Raw genomic sequence first — 18,867 nt, forward strand, 5'->3', positions numbered from 1 at the left:
TTTTTTCCTGGAGCGATGAAGCAGACTGAAGTGAGTTGGCATGATTTTTGCAATCCACAATTAATCATCCAACTTCATTTCTTTACCTCACAGTTGTTTGTGACTGCATGCCTTCAGATCCTCACAGAAAGGTTGAAACATCAACCAGAATCAGGTCTTGATGACCTCTTATTTTTAAGTACAGAAAAGGCTTGACATCTCACAGTTTGGTAACATTTAATATCGAGGATGGACTGAAGTAACTCTAATATTTGTAAATGTTCTAGAATATACGCTTATCTAATCAGAAATGTACTTCCCCATAATCTCCCCATAATAAGGGATAAGCAACAGTGATTTTATGGACTATACACAAAGGTTTCGAAGGGTCAGCAGGGTGAAAAACAGGAGTTGGTTTGACCATGACCACATAACCCTGACCCATTTCCTTTTTCCAAGCATGTGAGACTTTTTGTGTCTTTCCAACAATCAAAACACAAATGATGACGACAAGGTTTGAAATATGGCAACTTAATATTTTTACTTCCTAAAGTTAGCAGAAATTATGTTAAATGAACGTTATAAAAAAGGCCCATCAGTAATACGTCTGTCATTAAACTTTTATAAACAGTCAAACGAGAACAAACCAACATTGAAACGAAACTTGAAGTTGGAAGTTGGCAAAGCCGCACATCTGAGTACCAGACACAGTGATGCAATCACACACTGCTACAGTTGAGTGGTAGAATCAGGGAAAGGGACGAGTCCTCGGGGTGAAATCTTTTTCCCCAGAGTTACATTAATGTGGTCTGTTATATGTCTTAACTAGAAAGGTTTTAGTAGAAAGTGCATTCTATCAACCAAGAGAAAAGGAGGAGAATCAGGAATCTTTAAAAAATCTGAAAAGTGAACCAAGCAGAGGAGAACATTTTTTTTAGAGGACTGATGTCCAAATTCACAAATAAGTCTTTGCTGAGGAGAACAGGTCTACACAAAGAGAAATATAACATTTATAACAGTATAGGTTTAATAATTAAAAAGCCCATTTTGGTACTGATTCTCCTCCTTTTCCAAAATCCAACCAACTCATTCAGACACGACCGCTGGACGCCATCAGCAAAGTTTTGTCAGTTTCAGTTCAAAACCTATAATGCAGCAGTAAAGTGCAGAGAATAGACAAACGAAATAGGGCTTTTACTCTCTCTCTCACACACGCACGCACACACACACCATTCTATTAACCAAAAGAAAAGGCCTGTATGACCCTTTCTGATTTGCACACGCACATTTTCCAACCCCCTTTACATACTGTGACATATGCCACAATTTCATCCACGCGATGTGATAGTCATGTAAGTGACAGGGGACTTAACAAGCAGCTTTCAATGCCAGCACCAACAGGGGTAATGAGTCACGAAAACATACAGCCGCACACTACAGCGCCCTTCCTGCACATTCTATTGAATAAATGAGTACAAATAAACCTCTTCTTATCTTTTTTTAGCCCAGAACACACACACACACTTAGAAATTTCCTTTTAAAAACAGTAACAAAAATTTTACAAATAAAAAATGTCAGGTAAGTGAGTTAGATCATATAGCGCAGAATAAATGAATTATTTGTTTCTTCCCCCATTTCTTTCAGTTAATCATGACACATCACAGCATTGGTCTTTCAACAGTCTGTCACTGAAACTATCTTTCAAATTCAACAGCAAATAACTTTTTTTTTTTCTCGGTGGGATACACAACCGATTTGACAACAACTAAGAAACAACAAAGTAAAATGTTACCTTATCTAACAAGTTTAAGTGCCCAAAAGTCTGCATGTGTAGGTTTGTATACACGCACAAATAAGTGTATATATATATATATATATATATATATATATATATATATATATATATATATATATATATATATATATATATATGAGACTGAGTTGTATTCTCACATAGAGATGGTTGAACTGCATGTTTTGTAAAACTGGATTTCTCTGAAAAGTCAGAAGATTGAGCTTCCACAAGCAAATGTGTTAAACCCGTAGAACCTTGGCAGCAGCAGCTGGGTATGTTATATCAGAGAGAGACAGCGAGAGAGAGAGAAAGAGAGTGGGAAATATATGAGAGAGAGAGAGAGAGAGAGAGAGAGAGAGAGAGATTGTGCCAACTCAATATATTGGCAGGTTTTCATCATTATGATGCAAGTGGAATATTTCCATAACGGTATTTGAGGTGTAAAATAATGCTTTACAAGGTTTTCTGCGTGCGTTTTGTATTTGTTTGATTTAAGAGAAGGTTCATTGAGGTCACAGATTTGAAAAATGTTTTCTGATCACATCAGCGCTTCTGATGCACAGTCAGCAGCCGAGCATTTCCCCTCACCCAACGCAAACAAAAAGGCTTCACTCTTACACTAATCAACTGACAGTATGTAAGTGAGTGTCTTCAGGTTTCTGAACCCCACCCAACCCCAACAGGCTTGGTGTAGGACAGAGAGTTGTGTGTTTTTGTGTAGTTTTTTTTTGTTTTGTGGTTTTACATAAATTTTCAGTGGTGCTGTGTTGACCCCTGTCTCAGATAAGTCTCCTCGTGTGTGCAGTGGTTGATTGGCTCACTCTTAAACAGGGCAGGGGGAGGGGGCAGTAGAGAGGATGGGACGGAGAGATGCTGACTCGTCATCGAGGTGTGGCCAGGGTGATGGACCGGGGTGTGGGTGTGCGTTTGGTGATGCTGTGTGGGCGTGGTCGGCATATGCAATTGAGAAAAGCCATGTCCTATTCCACATCTCTGACTGAGGGGCACAGAGGCTGAGCCAATCATTCCTGTGCCCATGGCTGCGATGGTCGACGTGGTCTGAGAGTGCGGCGGTGTTATAGGGGCATGGCCAGATGAAGATGGGGTGTGGCCCGTTAGATGGATGGGCAGGGGCATGGTGGAGGGCTGCAGGGTCATGGGGCTAGTGACCCGGAAGCATTTCTCACGGTGGGCTTTAAGCATGTTGGAGAATCGAAACCGCTGGCCGCACACCTCGCAGGGATAAGGCTTCTCTCCGGTGTGTGTTCTGCGGTGGCGCTTCATATTCGGCCGGCTGGTAAAACTCTTTCCACAGATCTCACAGATAAACGGCTTTTCACCTACACAGATAGGTCGAGAGCAGCAAAGATAACATTTCAGCTTAGAAACAACACTAAATCAGATTCATTCTGACATGTGTAAACACAAACAAAAATAGATCTCATGAAATCAGGGCTGAGTCATTTGAGTCATCGATGTGTTACATTTTCATTACATCGTTTTCTTCAGGTATTTTAAGCCAGTTCATGTTGGTAAGACCCAACATTGGAAACATGCTGGTCAAAAAATTTTCAAATACTCGCTGTTCATAAACGGCCCCAACCTCTAGCCAGTCAAACACAAATAAGCATCAAACCTCATGGGTAACTGCAGATTTAAGTGCGTGTACATTTCACATGAAGGCATATGTATAGGCATAAGTAAAGGGCACAGCTGGAGACCTCTGGGTGTGTTCCACCACAAAAACCTCAATCTGTCTACTGAAGTCACAAAAGCAAAAAGACAGAGAATGACTGAAATGGGATATTTAGGGCCAGCAGTCTATGAGCAGAGTGATGAAGTGCTCAGTCAATTGCAACATACTTACTATTTCATATACATTTTAGAAGAAATCTGAATGGAAAATCCTTTATCCAACACTTTCCTACAAGTGTATATCTCACCTGTGTGTGTCTTCATATGCTCATCAAAATACTGCTTCATGTTGAAATCTTTGCCACACCACTGGCACATGAACTGCTTATGTCCAATGTGGATGCTCATGTGAGACCGCAGCTGATACTTGTACTGGAACCGCTCATCGCAATTCTACACACAGAGAAACACAGTGTGGGGGTTAAAGCAGCAATAGCACATGAAATACAGAGTGAGCTTTGGAATATAAAAGACCTGACCTGCTATTACAGCTTATAAGCCTGTCATTACAAAGTTATTTATACATGAAACAACCCAGCCCTGTCCCTGTGCATAGATGAGTGTACACACACACACACACACACACACACACACACACTCTGTTTTTTTACTGAAGTTGTAAGCCCCACCCAGACCACCCTGTGGGTACCACACCCACCTCAGGGAAGTTCAGTGAAACTTGGCTGTGTAATTTGACTCTGTGAAACCACAAAGTTACAGGTTCATTAATTCTCAGTGAATGCCATGTGTATATGGTATGCATGTCCAGTAGATTCATTAAAATTCCTTGCATTTACAAACAATAGGACTATTGACTAAACACGCGCCTGGCACAATATCTAAATTACTGCCTCATTGTAAAAACGTAACAAAGTTCTGAGACGATGCTCTAACACAGTAGTAAACAGAGCAGTGTGCAGCTTATTAGAGCTCAGGCTGTGTCTGTCGTCTGGAGGCAGAAACACTATGTATTGAAATTATTTAGGTGGGAATTACTCAATATCTATTATCATAGCACCAACTGAAAGGGTACATCCTGTAGAAAGAAGTTCTCTACTCATTTTCAATAATCTGTAAGTGAAAATATAACTAATATGAAACTACATTATCCTTTTTCCATTGTCGCGTTATATATTCCTGAGCCATGTTATGATATCTGGGTTAATCTGGCTAGACTACAAGCTCTAGACATGAGCTGAATGGAAAAAAACAGAATGTGCCCATGGAGGGCCATTTGTAGAAATGTCCAGTTCAAAACATTCCAGCTCACTGGAAACTCAAACTCTTTCCACCACACAAGCTATTTAAGAAACAGGGGATGGTGAGAGACACAGAGTGCCAGACTGGTCTCTCCAGACACGGACTAGCATTCAGAAACTAAAACCTATATGTACAGTATGGAAGCATTGGTTGGGCAAACTGCGCCAAAGTCAAGTACTATTATTATCCAGTAGGGATACACAGGTCTGTTCGTTGTTAAAGGCTAAGCACCACGTAATGGACCTCCATGAATATTTCACATTATTTTAGTTACTGACATATATAAGTATGAATTAAAATGAAAATAGCAGCTTAATTTGCTTTAAATCTGATAATTTTATTAAATTGACAGAAAAACCCGAGCTCGCTACGGAAATTCTTGAACGCAACCGTGTGACGTCACTGGTGGACAACGCTTCGGTAAAACACTTATGACAGTTAGCTAAATAACCAACATTATTCATGACAATAGCCTAGCAATAAGCTAAAGTCAAATTTAGAGGTACCGTTATTCTTGTAAATGTGATCGAAGTCGAACTTGAATTCACCCGACACTCCGTAATACAGCTATCGCCACGTAGCCGAGTATAATCTGAGCCACCGAGTTTAGCAAGTCAAGGGAACGTTAACTAACACCAACTAAAACAGGCGAAGTAAGTGTCCTTACCCTGTTTACCTCCATGTTACAGAGGCTCTTGAACACCTTTCGTTGGTGTCCTTACATGCCCATATTGTTGGAAAAGCGCCAGTGAAATGAGCTACAGATAACGGAGTGAGCGGATGGTTTCCTTACATGCCCAACGGTCTTTTAAACCTTATTCCTTGAATTAGTAAGGAATAACATGTTTTCTGACTATCAATAAACACAAGTTAGGAACTCAAATTCCACTGTATTTATTTGTTTGACACCATCATATAGCTGGTGCTTAGCCTTTAGAAACACACATGGCATTTAATTTCCATAGACGCCCACAGCAGCCAAAGCGAACACCACAGCCATCTGATTTACCACTTTAGAGATTATTAACCAAAATACCCCCCCCAAACAATAAGCTGGCAATATTGCAAACATGAGGTGAAACAACATACACAAAAATAGAAATGAAACAAGGCCATTATGAAACTTTCATGTAAATGTCTGTTTTCATTATGGGGCGGAGGGACAGATGTACAACCTTATTTTCAGCTCAGTTCATTAAACCTTTAGCTACACCTGACCTCTGGACAAACACAGAAATGTGAGCATATGTACACATGACACAAAAGGACTTTATACTGGAATTTGTGTGTAAAATAAATAAATAAATTCCATGTTTATGAAGTTTATGAATGTGGTAGTATCTGTGTGTTTTGAAATCATCATGAGAGAGCACACTAGACACTGCTAGGTTTTAACAATAAGGGTAGAAAGCAGCCTTCATGAGAATCCTTACATATTTGCACCATGTGTAATTGTTGTTTACCTCACAGCGGAAGGGCTTCTCCCCTGAGTGCTGGAGTGAGTGCACCTTTAGGGACATGCTGCGCTTAAAGGATTTTCCACAGGTTTCACACGTAAACGGCATGTCTTTAGTGTGAGCTGTGTGAGAGGGAAGAAGACAGAGAGAAGGGTGAAGGGGTGAGGTGGTGTTTAACAAATTATATAGATGTGAATTCTGACTAACAGATAATGATCAGGAATGCAGTACTACACAACAGCAGACCTCTAACTACAGAAAATAATTTAGCATTGATTTCACAGCTTCTTAAAACTGACATACTCTCCACAATCACTCTATATATTTGGGAGTGTGATGTGTGGATCTGTGGATATCTGAGATGTGTGCAAGAACTACTTTTTTTTTTTTTTTTTTTTTTTTTTTTTTGAAGGGGGATTGGCAGGTTTCAGTACTCACCGACCATGTGTTTACGGACATGGGCCATTGTGTAGAATTTCTTCTCACAGATCTCACAGGCAAATTTCTTCTCGGCAAAGCCATGGACAATCTTAATATGCTCATGAAGTGACCACAGTTTTTTAAAGGATTTATTACATGACACACACTGACGAACAGAACAGAACACACATACAAATATATTTGTTAGAACCATAATTAACTGATGCCCAGTGTGAATTGCAAACCAATCCTCCATTCTACGTAGCGCTAAATATCCTTTGGATGTTACTGTCAATTTCTTACAGCTGACTCTTTGTCTCCCTCTGCTGGGGCCAAGAGAGTGTCTAAAATCGAAATTTTTATTAGTAAAAACAATACATTTCATATAAATCCGAATCCTCTATAAAACCAAACGTCAGGGTAATAATTTAAAATAAAATCCAATCAATACGAATGGCATTTAACTCTTGAGCATCTGAACATAGCTATCCCATGCTTAGTAATGTTGTCGTCTGTACAGGCAGCAGGGGCCTTTACTTTAACGACTGCTACTTCAAACTAGTAGGTGAAGGGTGGGAAAAAATAGCCATTCATTTGTAACAGCGTGAATCCTGACATTATGGAAAATAAAAAGGTTCTTGAATGTTTTGCAGCACAAAACAACCAGAATGTCATTCTGATACAAATTGCCACTCAGTCCAAATAATGAATATTACTTAATGCATATAAAAATATATTATTATTATTTATAACAATAATAATACACATTCCAAGACACTCACCTGAATATTCTTCTCACAGTCCGTTTGCTGGTGCAGTGCCAACTCGCTCTCCAGGACAAACTTCTTTCCACATTTGTCACAGATCTGCATGCGCCTGTGCGTGACGTTCATGTGCTTCTCCAGGTACCAGCGGGTGTTAAATACTCGTGGACATTTCTCACAGGACAGCATCTCACGTTCCTCCCCTTCAACCTTGGCTCCGGTCCCTGAAGCAGAAGAGGGGACGGAGCTCTTGCTATCACGGCAAGACCTGCGCTTCTGGGGCAGGACTTCGGCACTCTTCCTCCGTCCCCTGGTCGTCATGCCGGTGGTCGTAGGGGTCACGGTAGCTGCAGTTACACGTGGGGACTTTCGGCGTGGCTTGGTGCCAACACGGCCCCGACGTGACCGCTTTGCTCTCAACCTTTGATTCCCATTCTCCTCTTCCTCCTCCTCCTCATCAAGGTCCTCCTCCTCTTCCTCTGAGCTCTCTTCTTCCATGCTATCATCATCTTCCTCTTCCTCCTCCTCCTCTTCATCTTCATCCTCTTCACTGTTACTTTTTAACTCTCCTGTAGGGTTTGCTGGGCTACTCTTTTCTCCTTTTGAGACATGTAATGTCTGGTTGTTGAGGTTCACCTCCACAATGATTTGCCCTCGTTTAAACTCTTCTTCCTCCTGGCCTCCATCCTCATCCTCTGTGTCTTCCGATGTTCCATCATTCGGGCACTGCGTTGCCCCCTTGGCCCCAGTTCCTCCAGGCCCTTCTTTGTAGTATTGCTGAACTGTGACAGGGTTTGGTCCTAGGTCTGCAGCCACCTGAGCTGCTGGTTTGGTGGCCATCTTGTTGTCAACCAACACGGAGTAGGGTTTGACCCCGGTCTCCTGCCTGTAGAGCTTTGCTGAAAGTTCACTATCTGCTGGAGGCGTGTGGTGGTAGTAGGTGTGTGTGGGATGAGCCCTTTGCCCCCCTTCCTGCGACATGGCTTGTAGGTCAGGTATCTCTTCCTTCAGTGTCTGGCACGACTTCATCAGTATGTGTATATATATGTGTATAAACAGAGGGTTTTTTTGTGGAAGATACTGTCGTCTTGATGTATGACAGTCGTGGCCTCTTCCTCAAGACAGCTGAAAAGGCTAAAATGGGTTCAATCCTACCCCTTCCTCAGACAGCAAGAGGAGGGGAGGAGCCAGGAATAGAAAAGAAGGGGTGGCACCCCAATAATACTTCAGCCCAAACCAAACTGAGCCTCCATGATCTCTCCGCATTGGAAGACAGATGGAGAAAAATAGTCGTCAGGTCCGTGGTTTCCTTTCCACGACGCAATCACACGTACTTCGGGCTTACGCTGAACCAAATCAGCCAGCTTCTCAGTAAAGAGGCTTTTGTTCCTCCAACTCTACACAACGAGAGCACTTTCACTCTCAGTAAGAAAACCTCAACTACTGTTAATATCAGACAAGTCAGTTAAAGACACGAGATCCTCTCTGCTGAGATTAGCCTCTCGTGGTCACGCCCTGCCTCCCTTGATTCAGAAGCCTCTTGCCATAGCCTACCTGAAAGACAGAAAATAAAGAAAAAAGAAATAAAATTAAATTTAGCCTGTATGTAAAAAGCAGCACATTTAAATAAAGGCAATATATTAGAAATTGTATAAACAAAAACATACAGTAAGTAAAAAAAAAGCAAAATAGGTCTATAAAAACATACATTTTCCACAGCTGGGCTGAATTTGAAGCGATATTACCTGACAGGATTCAATAAAAGCTGACCTCGGACTGCAGAGATTGTCTACTATTTACTTGACCATATTTTTTTTTGTCCTCAAATGACAACTTGGGTTTTTACCATCCAATACGCAAGTGTGTGTGTGTGCGTGTGGGAGAGAGAAATGAAACTGCTCTCTGGTTAAGGTGCAGAGATCTAAAAATCTCACTACCAATCACAAAAATATAGGCGCGCGCTTACACACACACACGCTGCAGACCACAAACGTTTCACTTCTGTGTGGGAACGTGTTTGAGCGACTTAAATTAAGACCACAAAGAAGCTGAGTAGAGAAAACTAAGCCCTTGAAAACACACATACACCTTTTCTACACACATTAACACCTGAATAGTTAATATCTCAATGAAATTAATTGTAGGCCTACAGATCTGGTCTCAGAATAGTTACCTCTACAAAGTCAAGCACTTAAAAACTGATGTATCAAATATATGGAAGAAAAAAATCTTGCAAAATTTTCTACAATTTTCAAATCAGCCTTAAGTAGATAGGTGGCATCAGTCCTAGTCCAGTCAATAAAAGTTGTCTGGAATAAATTTTAAACTTCCAAAGAGTGGTAAGTCCCTAAATTACGAAGTAGAGAAAGTAAATCTCAAATCACTGAATCACAGGCACTGTGAATATCACAAATTGCAATTCAACATTTAGATGGTCCAAAGACACAGACTCTTAACTAACATTTGCACTTGCCTCCATTCTGTTAATGTGAGTTTAGAGCAACTGTATTCAAACCGGTTCTCAGCGACACCTTGTTGGTACATATTTTGGCAAAATGTATGACCATCAAAGGGGTTTCCTATGAACCACTGGTTTTGAGAAATGCACAGCTAAGAAATGGCCTCCGAAAAAAACCCTTTTTTATTGGTAAAGTGTGTTTTCAGAATGCATCACGAAGATTCACTCAACCGACAGTGCTGGCAGTTATACACCTCAGAGGCATAGTGAAACCACAGTTTTCAGAATGAGTGAGTTTTGTGGGACTCTGCGTTATGTAGTGGTTTACAAAGGTGTATTCAAGGAACGGTTCTGAATAATAAGTTACGACGCCCAGATTTCAGATTTGGTTTGAAAACAGATAAGAAATAAGAGGTGTAGCTAAACCCTGGGAATGACTGCTGGGTGACCTTAATAAACCCTGAAGATCAAACACCACAACCAGTGTCTGGATGAGGAGAAAGGACAAATAATGATCAATGGCCAATTAACGACAAAAAGACAGACACCAACAAGAAAAATAGCGCAGTTTAACCACACTCTACCCATAACGGTCTCAACCTTTACTTCCTGCGTCTCAGAGACTTGTCTTCGCTGTGTGCTTGCACTTCTGTGCGCGCATACAGCATGCCCGCCTGCAAGTATGTGCAAGCAAAATATGCATCTATGTAAAATGATAAAGTACAATTACCTTAAAGTGTGTTTAAAAAAAGCCTTGATGTATGATCACTTATCTAAATGAGACTGATCAGTGCAGTAACAAGAAGAAACAAGTACAAACATATATACATACATATACACACACACACACAATATATATATATATATATATATATATATATATATATATATATATAGACGAGTACTCTACACTCTATACTCTACACACTCCCACATACACCCACACCTATATAGACACACTCCGCTACCTTCCTGTATCTCTGCAGCTTTCTGAGAATCGGCAAGCACGCCAAGTGTGTGACCACACAATGGGTGCATAAGGGGTCACAGCTATGTGTTTATCTGCATGTTGGCAGTAATGTATCCTGTGCAGTAGAATGCGTTAAAGAGTCCGTATCATGTATTCTTCTTGTTTGTTGTAAATAAAACATTTGATGTGTAGCATGTTTCGTACTGTTTTTATGATGTCACAAAATAACATTTCCATACATCCAACTATTCAGCCCAAACCAGATTACCACCTTCAATTCATACTTAAAAATACTATTGGTCATATTAAAAAATGACTTAATTATTACATTATGAATGACTTTGGTACAGTTAAACACAAACTAGTGTAAGTATTACATGCATACATAAAATATCATATTGCTTGTACATGGTAGAATTTTTATTTATTTATTTGTTTGTTTATTTATTTATTTTTGCCTTGCATTGTTTAACGTGTTAGACCTTGCGAATACTTTCATCCAAACTCACCTATAACATCTGATATACAGCAGAATCTCACAGCATACAATTATCATTTGGAATAGACTAAAGATCTCATTATCATGTCAATACCACAAAGGCCAAATTAAGATAATGCTTGTGCAGTTCTATTCTAAGTGAAACTATATGGGACCATCTCCTACGCTCCTCAGCTCTCGCCCACTCTTACTAGATCAGCAAAGGTGTGTGCTGCGAAGTGGAAATGTGTGGGTGCTGTATACTTCTATTTCATTCTTTGAGCATTTAGATCAGTGTGCAAGGACACGCACAAAAACCTGTGCTATGGCAGATGGTTTAATCAGCAAGAAACTCAAGCTTTGCTGGTGATGATGCCAAGAGAGACATTTATAGTAGACCTGCTGGCCTGATCACAAATCAGCCACAAGCACTTCCCCACGTGTTCTGAGGATGTTAAGGCTGTAATTGATGACATACCACATGTAAGACACTATTTAGACTAATTATGTTTTTGGTGGGGTGCCTAAGCCCAAAAACATGGGATAAAACAAGCAATTCTGATCTTCCTATGATGAGTTAAGTTTAAAAAAAATTGAGCAGAGAAATGAGACATCAATGCAAAACCAGCAAAAACAAGAACGGCTTCTGTGTGCCCTGTTTCTCATTGCTTCATTCTTGTGCCTGGGTTGTGTGTAGCTTATTGTCATGTAAAGGAACGGTTATTGAAATGGGTTGCTCTAATCAGGGCTGTTAAGAAAGAATGAGAATGGTACAGTTGTGTTTGATTCCTGTCATAGTTTAACCAAAGCAGGTACAGACATTTCATTAACACCCCAGAGAAAAGGAAATACTTTACATACTGTAACGTTTGTATGGTGCAGAATGAATGGTAACCACCATTTTGTTTGATATTCGTTACACCTAGTTAAGTCAGTCAATTGCATTATTCTGAAACAAGCTTGACCTAAGTGACTTACGAATGAAATGAACAAATGAAACTGAGATGAGATTAAGGATGTGTAAAGGTAGCTTATGGTTCGGGACAGATGCATATCACCTTCATTTCACAAATTATGCATGATGAAAAATTTGCTATGTAAAAACGAAACAGGCAATGTGCCTGTGTGTACTTAAGAGAGTCAGAAGATACTTCAGTACTTTCACAAAACACTTTCACACAAGAAGGACAAATACTTGTCTGTGGGTAAGAAAGGAACTGATATATCATAAGAAAAACTACCCTTGCCGTATTCCTCCTTTTCACTCTTGATCTTACTTTCTCAATGCCAAGCTAACCCTCTTCCTCCTGAGTGAGGATGAAGATGATGACTCATGTAGGTTTGTTTCACACTACTAGTTCCTTTGATGTGGGCAACCACTAAAGTATTGAAATCTCTGAAACTATCGTACTCATTCACTCATTGTGTGGTTATTACACATTTATAATCTTGCTAAGAATCAAAATGAAAGTGTTGTATTGATTTTACACAAAAAAGCAATTTATTTTCAGCACTTTAGTCTGACCTAAGCATCTTGGTGTAGTCAACATGTACAACATGAAAAAGAATGAAATCATCTAGCTATTACTCCAAGGTCAGGATCTTTTATCTGTCTCATACAAATACATTTACTGTCTCTTTTAAATCTACAGACCCTTAGCCTTCATCTGTAATCAGGCAACTTCAAATAATCTCAAATTACTAATTCAAGTTGGTACCAATGGGTGGCTAATACCGATGAGCCAAGAGCTTGCAAAAGAGACAGAAAAGAAGCACAAGAGGGTGAGCTCAGTGCCAAAGAAATATTAATTTACTTCACTGCTGTTATGTGGCTGATTAAATTAACTAATATAAAAGAATCTATCCTGCTGGTCATAACAGTATGTGGTAGTTTGTTATAGGAAGCAGCACTGTGAAAGGTTAGGCAAGTCTGTTAGGTTGTTCATGAGATACACCTTAGTGTACCCCAAACCACCACAAAATTAACCAAATCAATGAGAGCCAGTCAACAGTCAGTTGTTGTAGTTGATGAGTTGGAAGCAGGTAAAATCGATAACCCTTAGGATCAACGCTTCTCTGTTTGATCAAATTGTGGTGGTCATAATGTTCTGGCCAGAACATCTTCAAAACTGCATGTCTCATTGGATGTTCCGTGTATGCAGTCAAAGTTGATCACTGAATTTTCATGGCATTAATAGATTAAACAATTGGTCAGGTCCTGCGCCCAAAAATAAATGTTTGGGTTTAATGCAGAGCTCTGGGGAGGGGCTTTTCTATGTACAGTATACCTGAACTAAAGTAAAGATGCGTAAAATATATACACCATGAACCTGGCTGCTTCACTTAGCCCAGTGGTTCTCAAACTGTGGTGCGGAAGGGAACACAATCCCACAGCATTTTGTGAAATCCATGTAAAGAAAGCCCAGTTTCAGTTGCTTAGTGGAGGTAAGCAAAAGCTAGAGACGGATGTGGGCAATTTGGACTTTTGGACAAAAATGGCACCACTGACTTAGCCAATTAATCTGCTCTGGTCCACTCAGATCAGTTAGTCAAGTTTGTCTTTTTCACCAAACAGACTTGATTCTCTCTTAAAGTACAAGTTTTACAGTGCCATCTTGTGGAGTACAGAGTTCAGACATGTCTTTTGTTTTAGTTCAGATACATACATTAATGAAGACAAGTATGTGTAAAGAAAAAAATGTTGTCCTGATTTACTAATCAAATTAATAATAATAATAATCCAAAATTTCTTGAATAAATCAATTAATTGAACAACTGTGCCCCTCTTTAATTAGTCCCTACAAAAATGGTTCAGGGAAGGAAACCTGATGACAGGTTCATCAAAGGATCAGCATGCAAACAGACAGAAGATCTAGTCAACCATTAGAAATATATATCAAAGAAATATTTGCAGATTTAAAATAAATAAAAATAAATAAATACATAAAAAGTATTATACTTAAGCCATATAGTGTTTCAAACATTAGTGAGAAAGCAGCTCTTCTGCAGGACTATCCTTCACTTCGCTCGCACATCAATAAACCTATCGTTGGTTCATTGGTTGTCATCTTTTGGACCACTTTTGGGATGTAAAAACGTGTGTCCAGTTTTCCTGCTTGCAGACATCGACTGTAACACTGTACCGAGCAGGCTTTTCACATTAATTACATTACTGACTTATCATACAACATGAATATGTCGACAATAAATTTTGCTGCCCATTGTGTTTACTTACGTGTTTATTTACATGAGAAAGAACGTCACCAGTACGAGGTTTGAGGAATAAATGTGTCAGTATTTTCTGTGGTCAAGACATATTGATCAATATTGTAAAGACTGACAGGTTATTCAACTAACAGTCCTGGTATACATGTTGAGTTTCTCTTGGCAATCCAGGTGTTTCACTGATGCTTTGTCAGTGTAAGTGCTGTGATTTCTGGCTGAGTATAAAAATAATTTACATTCTTTGCTGTTTTCACTGTACTGGTCACTGTGACAATACCTCCAAAATCATATGTAGGTTATTCCACTGGCAATAGATGGATAGGAGCAGAGAGTAAGGGTGTTTCCAGAACTGTATCAGCATTTCATATTTGACTATTTATCAAAACCTTTGAAAGAAAAATGTTCCAGCACCTTAACTATATTAGATGCCACTTTTCAGGCTAATCGCAATCTGTGGTCATTTTCATAACTCTGAAAGATTAAATTACAGGAACACCATTATGGTCAACCCCCTCCCTAATCATGTATGTGGTCAATTGTTTTTTATTTTTTTTTGTGGTATGATAAAAAACCCTAATATATTTGGTTGTTTTTTTTCCCAACATAAACTGCTTCATAAATTCCAAACTGCCAAAGGAATCTTTCAAGCAAGGAAGCTTAACTGAGGTGTCCCTTTGAGTCAACTGTCTCCTAATTAGATATTTCTGTGTTCAATATGTGTTAAATATAATATACAGTTAATCACCCTACAGACTGTAATATATTAGACTTCATGCAAAATGTAGAAATATTTTGGAAAAACATTACGTTTTTAAACACTACTCTCTGCTATGTATTGCACTGTTTAACAAAGTAATATTTACCTACGCGTGTATTATTATGGAACTATAATACAATATTATATGTATAATTGTGGCACTAAACATACTCCCAAATTGCTAGCTACTTGATAAAGTTGACAGTGAACTCGGAAACCTTATTTACCTGCTGCATGAAAGGCAAACAAAAGTATTAAAAAGATTTTCTTAAAATGGTATACCAAATTAAAAAACGAATAAAACAATTATGCTAACAAAACCATTATATTCCCCTAACCGCATAAAGACGCTGGAAAGCGGGAACATTTTCAAAGCGTTTCGTAGCAACAGCTAAAACAGTGAGCTACCTACGCTAAGTGATTTATGGTGCATTTCCCTTAAATTTCTCGTTTGATATGGGTTGTAATTTATAAATCTGGGAATTAAGTTGTTTTTATGCGTTGACAGTTGACAGAGGCCTGAAACTTCCAGCACATAGGAGGGGGAGTGGAAATTCCTCTGCCCCGGCCAAAACAAGGAGAACCAGGCTAACTTAGCCAAGTAGCCAAGCTTTAGCGAGCTTGGCATGTTTAATAACGGCCTCCATCAACAAAGTCCACTGCCCAGCGTTATCATAAAGACCCAGAGTCCGGTTATAACCTTTACGACCCGGGTAAAAGACTGTGACCTGACAGCATCTTACTGACAAAGAGCAACTTTCGGGGGGATACCAGTAAAGGGTTAAGCTGAAGGAAAAGCTTGGTTGGTCTAGAAAAGGCCGTTCGTTGGGCTAATAATACTTATTCTCCTGCTTTTTTGGGGAATTTTCTGCTCCACCTTAAATGCAGCAGCACCGTTTAAGGTGGAAGGGAAAATCCAAAAAAAGAAGCCAATTACAGCCTCATGCTTAGCTTAGCTTTGTCAGTTAGCCGGAGCTAGTGCTGTTCATTGGCTGCAGGAATACAGCTGCGTGTCTGTTAGCTATCAGCTAGCTCTCAAAATATTCACAAACACATACACGAGCTTTACTACTTCACTACTTTCGGCGCGACAACTTGGTTACGACCGTTTAGACAATTTACACTATGGATTACAATGCTGTATTGAGAGTTGGACATATAAATATGGTGGAGAGACGTTTGCGAAAGACTTTCACTCTTTTTTAACCCCCAAAACCGCCCAGATTTATTAATTTCCAACACGTTGGTCCTGAGATTTTTTTTTGTCTTCCTCCGGATCCTCAGATTCCCTTTGCCTGCAAACGGCACCAAAGCAATATGTAAACTGCAAATAACATGTTCTACAGTTGGTGTGCATATTCTGAATGCATGCAAGATTTTTAGGAGTCCCCTCCTTCTATTTGCAAACAAAAAAAGACCTACCGACAGGAAAGAAAAGGAGTCCACCATGACAGCGTCCTTACCTGAACGGCTGCTGCTCGGTAAAGCATATCTCGTCGGCGAACGCTTGGCATCTTTGCGAATGCATAAGAAAAATGCACAATAAAAACCGCAAAAATTTAACGTTAACTTATGCCCAGTTCTTCTCGTCGTTGCACTACGTTACTGACCCGTAGCGCGAGCGCCCTCTCTCTCAGAGTATGCAACTCCCAAGTTTGCAAAAGATTCACAGACGTGGAGGAATAACCTATTAATATGTTCACTCTTTTTGTAAGTGAAGAAAGGAGTGACGTGCCCTTGTTCCGGACACACGATCATAGTTTTGCAGTCATCTGCACGCGCAATGCACCTGCTGTAAACGGCGATCGCTTCTGTTCCGTTCCCCGCTACGTGGCTTCTGCTTTAGGTCTCTCGCCTGCGGTACAGAAGTGCACGGGGCTGCACGGGGGCAGTACAACACTTGTTCATAGATAGTGTAGGAACCTGAGGTTAATGTCAGTGACATTAATGAGCAGAGCATTTAAAATATACTAAACAATAAATCCATCTTCAAGACCATGTTTCCGCCAGTTCACTGTAATGCCAAAAGTGTAATGAAGCTCACGAGCCTAAGTAGCAGCTGTAGCAAAGTGGAACAAACTACCAATCATTCACATCTGAAGAGATATTACGAGGAAGTGTCCCCAAACTTTTGGCCATCCATTGTACCAAAGTCATATATAACCACAAGTTTTACTAGAAGAAGTATTAGTCATACAGAAAGAACCTGAGCAAACATCTGTACCCGGATTTTCATTATGATCACCAGTCTGTTCTTCCAGAATGCTTAAATTCTTTCAACAAGAAAAACTAAAACTTATATTTTTATTGGAAATTGATGCTTTTAAAAAAATCCTTGTGAAGTTTCACAATGTTTGATTTTAGGGCCTTTAGGCCTCTAGTTTTTTTTTCACTGCATGTTTCCTGTCTGTAACATCATTAAAAAGGAAAAATGAGATAAAAAATCCATAGCTTGTTAGGTGTAAAATTATAAATTCCATTCCAAATTAAGATGTTTAACAGGCTGTTTGATAGTTCTGTGTCCTGGGAAATATGTTAGGATGAATACATTATACTATAGCACAGTGCAGTGAAAACATCAGATTGCTCTTTTAATTCCCGTCAAAAACGACCATAAATAGCAAGTTATATTTTTCTGTGTCAGGAAAAAGCTTTAGAAATATATACAGATTGAATCTTGATTTTAATTATTTAATCTGCAGGGATCACACCTCCAAATTCAAGTCCAAGTTGCTGATATTGTGCTTCTTACAATTGAAACATTACCAATTATTCATTTATACTGCTGTCGTGGAAACTATTATTATTGCTTCTTTATTTTATGTTACAAGTCTTCCTCTGACTTTCTCTTTCCTTATGTGAGTGAATTATCTTATATACGATCTCCTCAGTGATACATCCTGAAATATGATTAACTCCTACTGACTGGCCAGCGTGACTGTAAATAAATTAAATCACAGGTAGTTTTTGTATTTGAGTAGAATTCTATCATTCTTTTTTTAATTAGTTTTAAAAATGATTAAAAAATGCTATGTAAAATCCTTTTCCATAATACTCATATTTCTAGTTATTCAAATATTCCACAGCTGCAGATTTTGGTAATTTTGTGTCAACAAAATTTGGCAGTCTGAAATTCTTTCTGGTGAGTATAGTGTATAAACCTGTGCCAAACAGGAAAGAAACACTGACATCCTGTGCTATGAGAGTTCAAATGAGACAGAAAAAAAGTAACTTATCTATACATGAATAACCATTATAAAATTATTTTAGCAAGGTGACCATTAAAATGAAAACATTGTTAATTCTAATAAGTGTAAGTTAAATTGGTGCAATTTTAGAAAAAAATACACGTTAAATAACTTATAGGGTCGCAAGACTCCTTTCTGATTATTTAAATGTGTTCTTAAAGTCGTGTGGTTACGTAACTCGAGTGTATGCTGGTGCCATCTAGTGTCTGAAAAAGTAAACGTACACAACAAGTAGCCAACAGTCCACGAATCCACTGTTTAAAGTGCAACAGACATTGCAGAGATGTATGACTGCAAAATAAATCTCCTGCAGTTGATTGTACTGTCCTGTAAAGCACTTTGAATTCCCATTGTAAATGA

At 39.2% G+C, this 18,867-nt stretch overlaps 1 protein-coding gene across 3 annotated transcripts; it reads right to left on the bottom strand.

Annotated features, from left to right (window-relative positions):
* Positions 1–1,926: 1,926 nt before the first annotated feature.
* znf652 (zinc finger protein 652) lies at positions 1,927–17,057 on the bottom strand. Of its 3 annotated transcripts, none has more exons than XM_066641443.1 (6): positions 16,723–17,057; positions 7,390–8,925; positions 6,626–6,773; positions 6,194–6,309; positions 3,719–3,863; positions 1,927–3,115 (listed from the first exon to the last, which is right to left on the bottom strand). In XM_066641443.1, exons 2-6 carry the CDS (start codon positions 8,398–8,400, stop codon positions 2,529–2,531), a joined length of 2,007 nt encoding a protein of 668 aa, XP_066497540.1. In that variant the 5' UTR covers positions 8,401–8,925; positions 16,723–17,057; the 3' UTR covers positions 1,927–2,528. The 3 variants fall into 3 exon arrangements, with proteins under 3 accessions (XP_066497540.1, XP_066497542.1, XP_066497541.1); XM_066641445.1 differs by lacking the exon at positions 16,723–17,057 and adding an exon at positions 14,513–14,631; XM_066641444.1 differs by lacking the exon at positions 16,723–17,057 and adding an exon at positions 9,117–9,246.
* Between the last annotated feature and the right edge of the window lie 1,810 nt (positions 17,058–18,867).

The sequence above is a fragment of the Hoplias malabaricus genome, chromosome 13 (assembly GCF_029633855.1).
Source record: "Hoplias malabaricus isolate fHopMal1 chromosome 13, fHopMal1.hap1, whole genome shotgun sequence".
Taxonomy (NCBI): domain Eukaryota; kingdom Metazoa; phylum Chordata; class Actinopteri; order Characiformes; family Erythrinidae; genus Hoplias; species Hoplias malabaricus.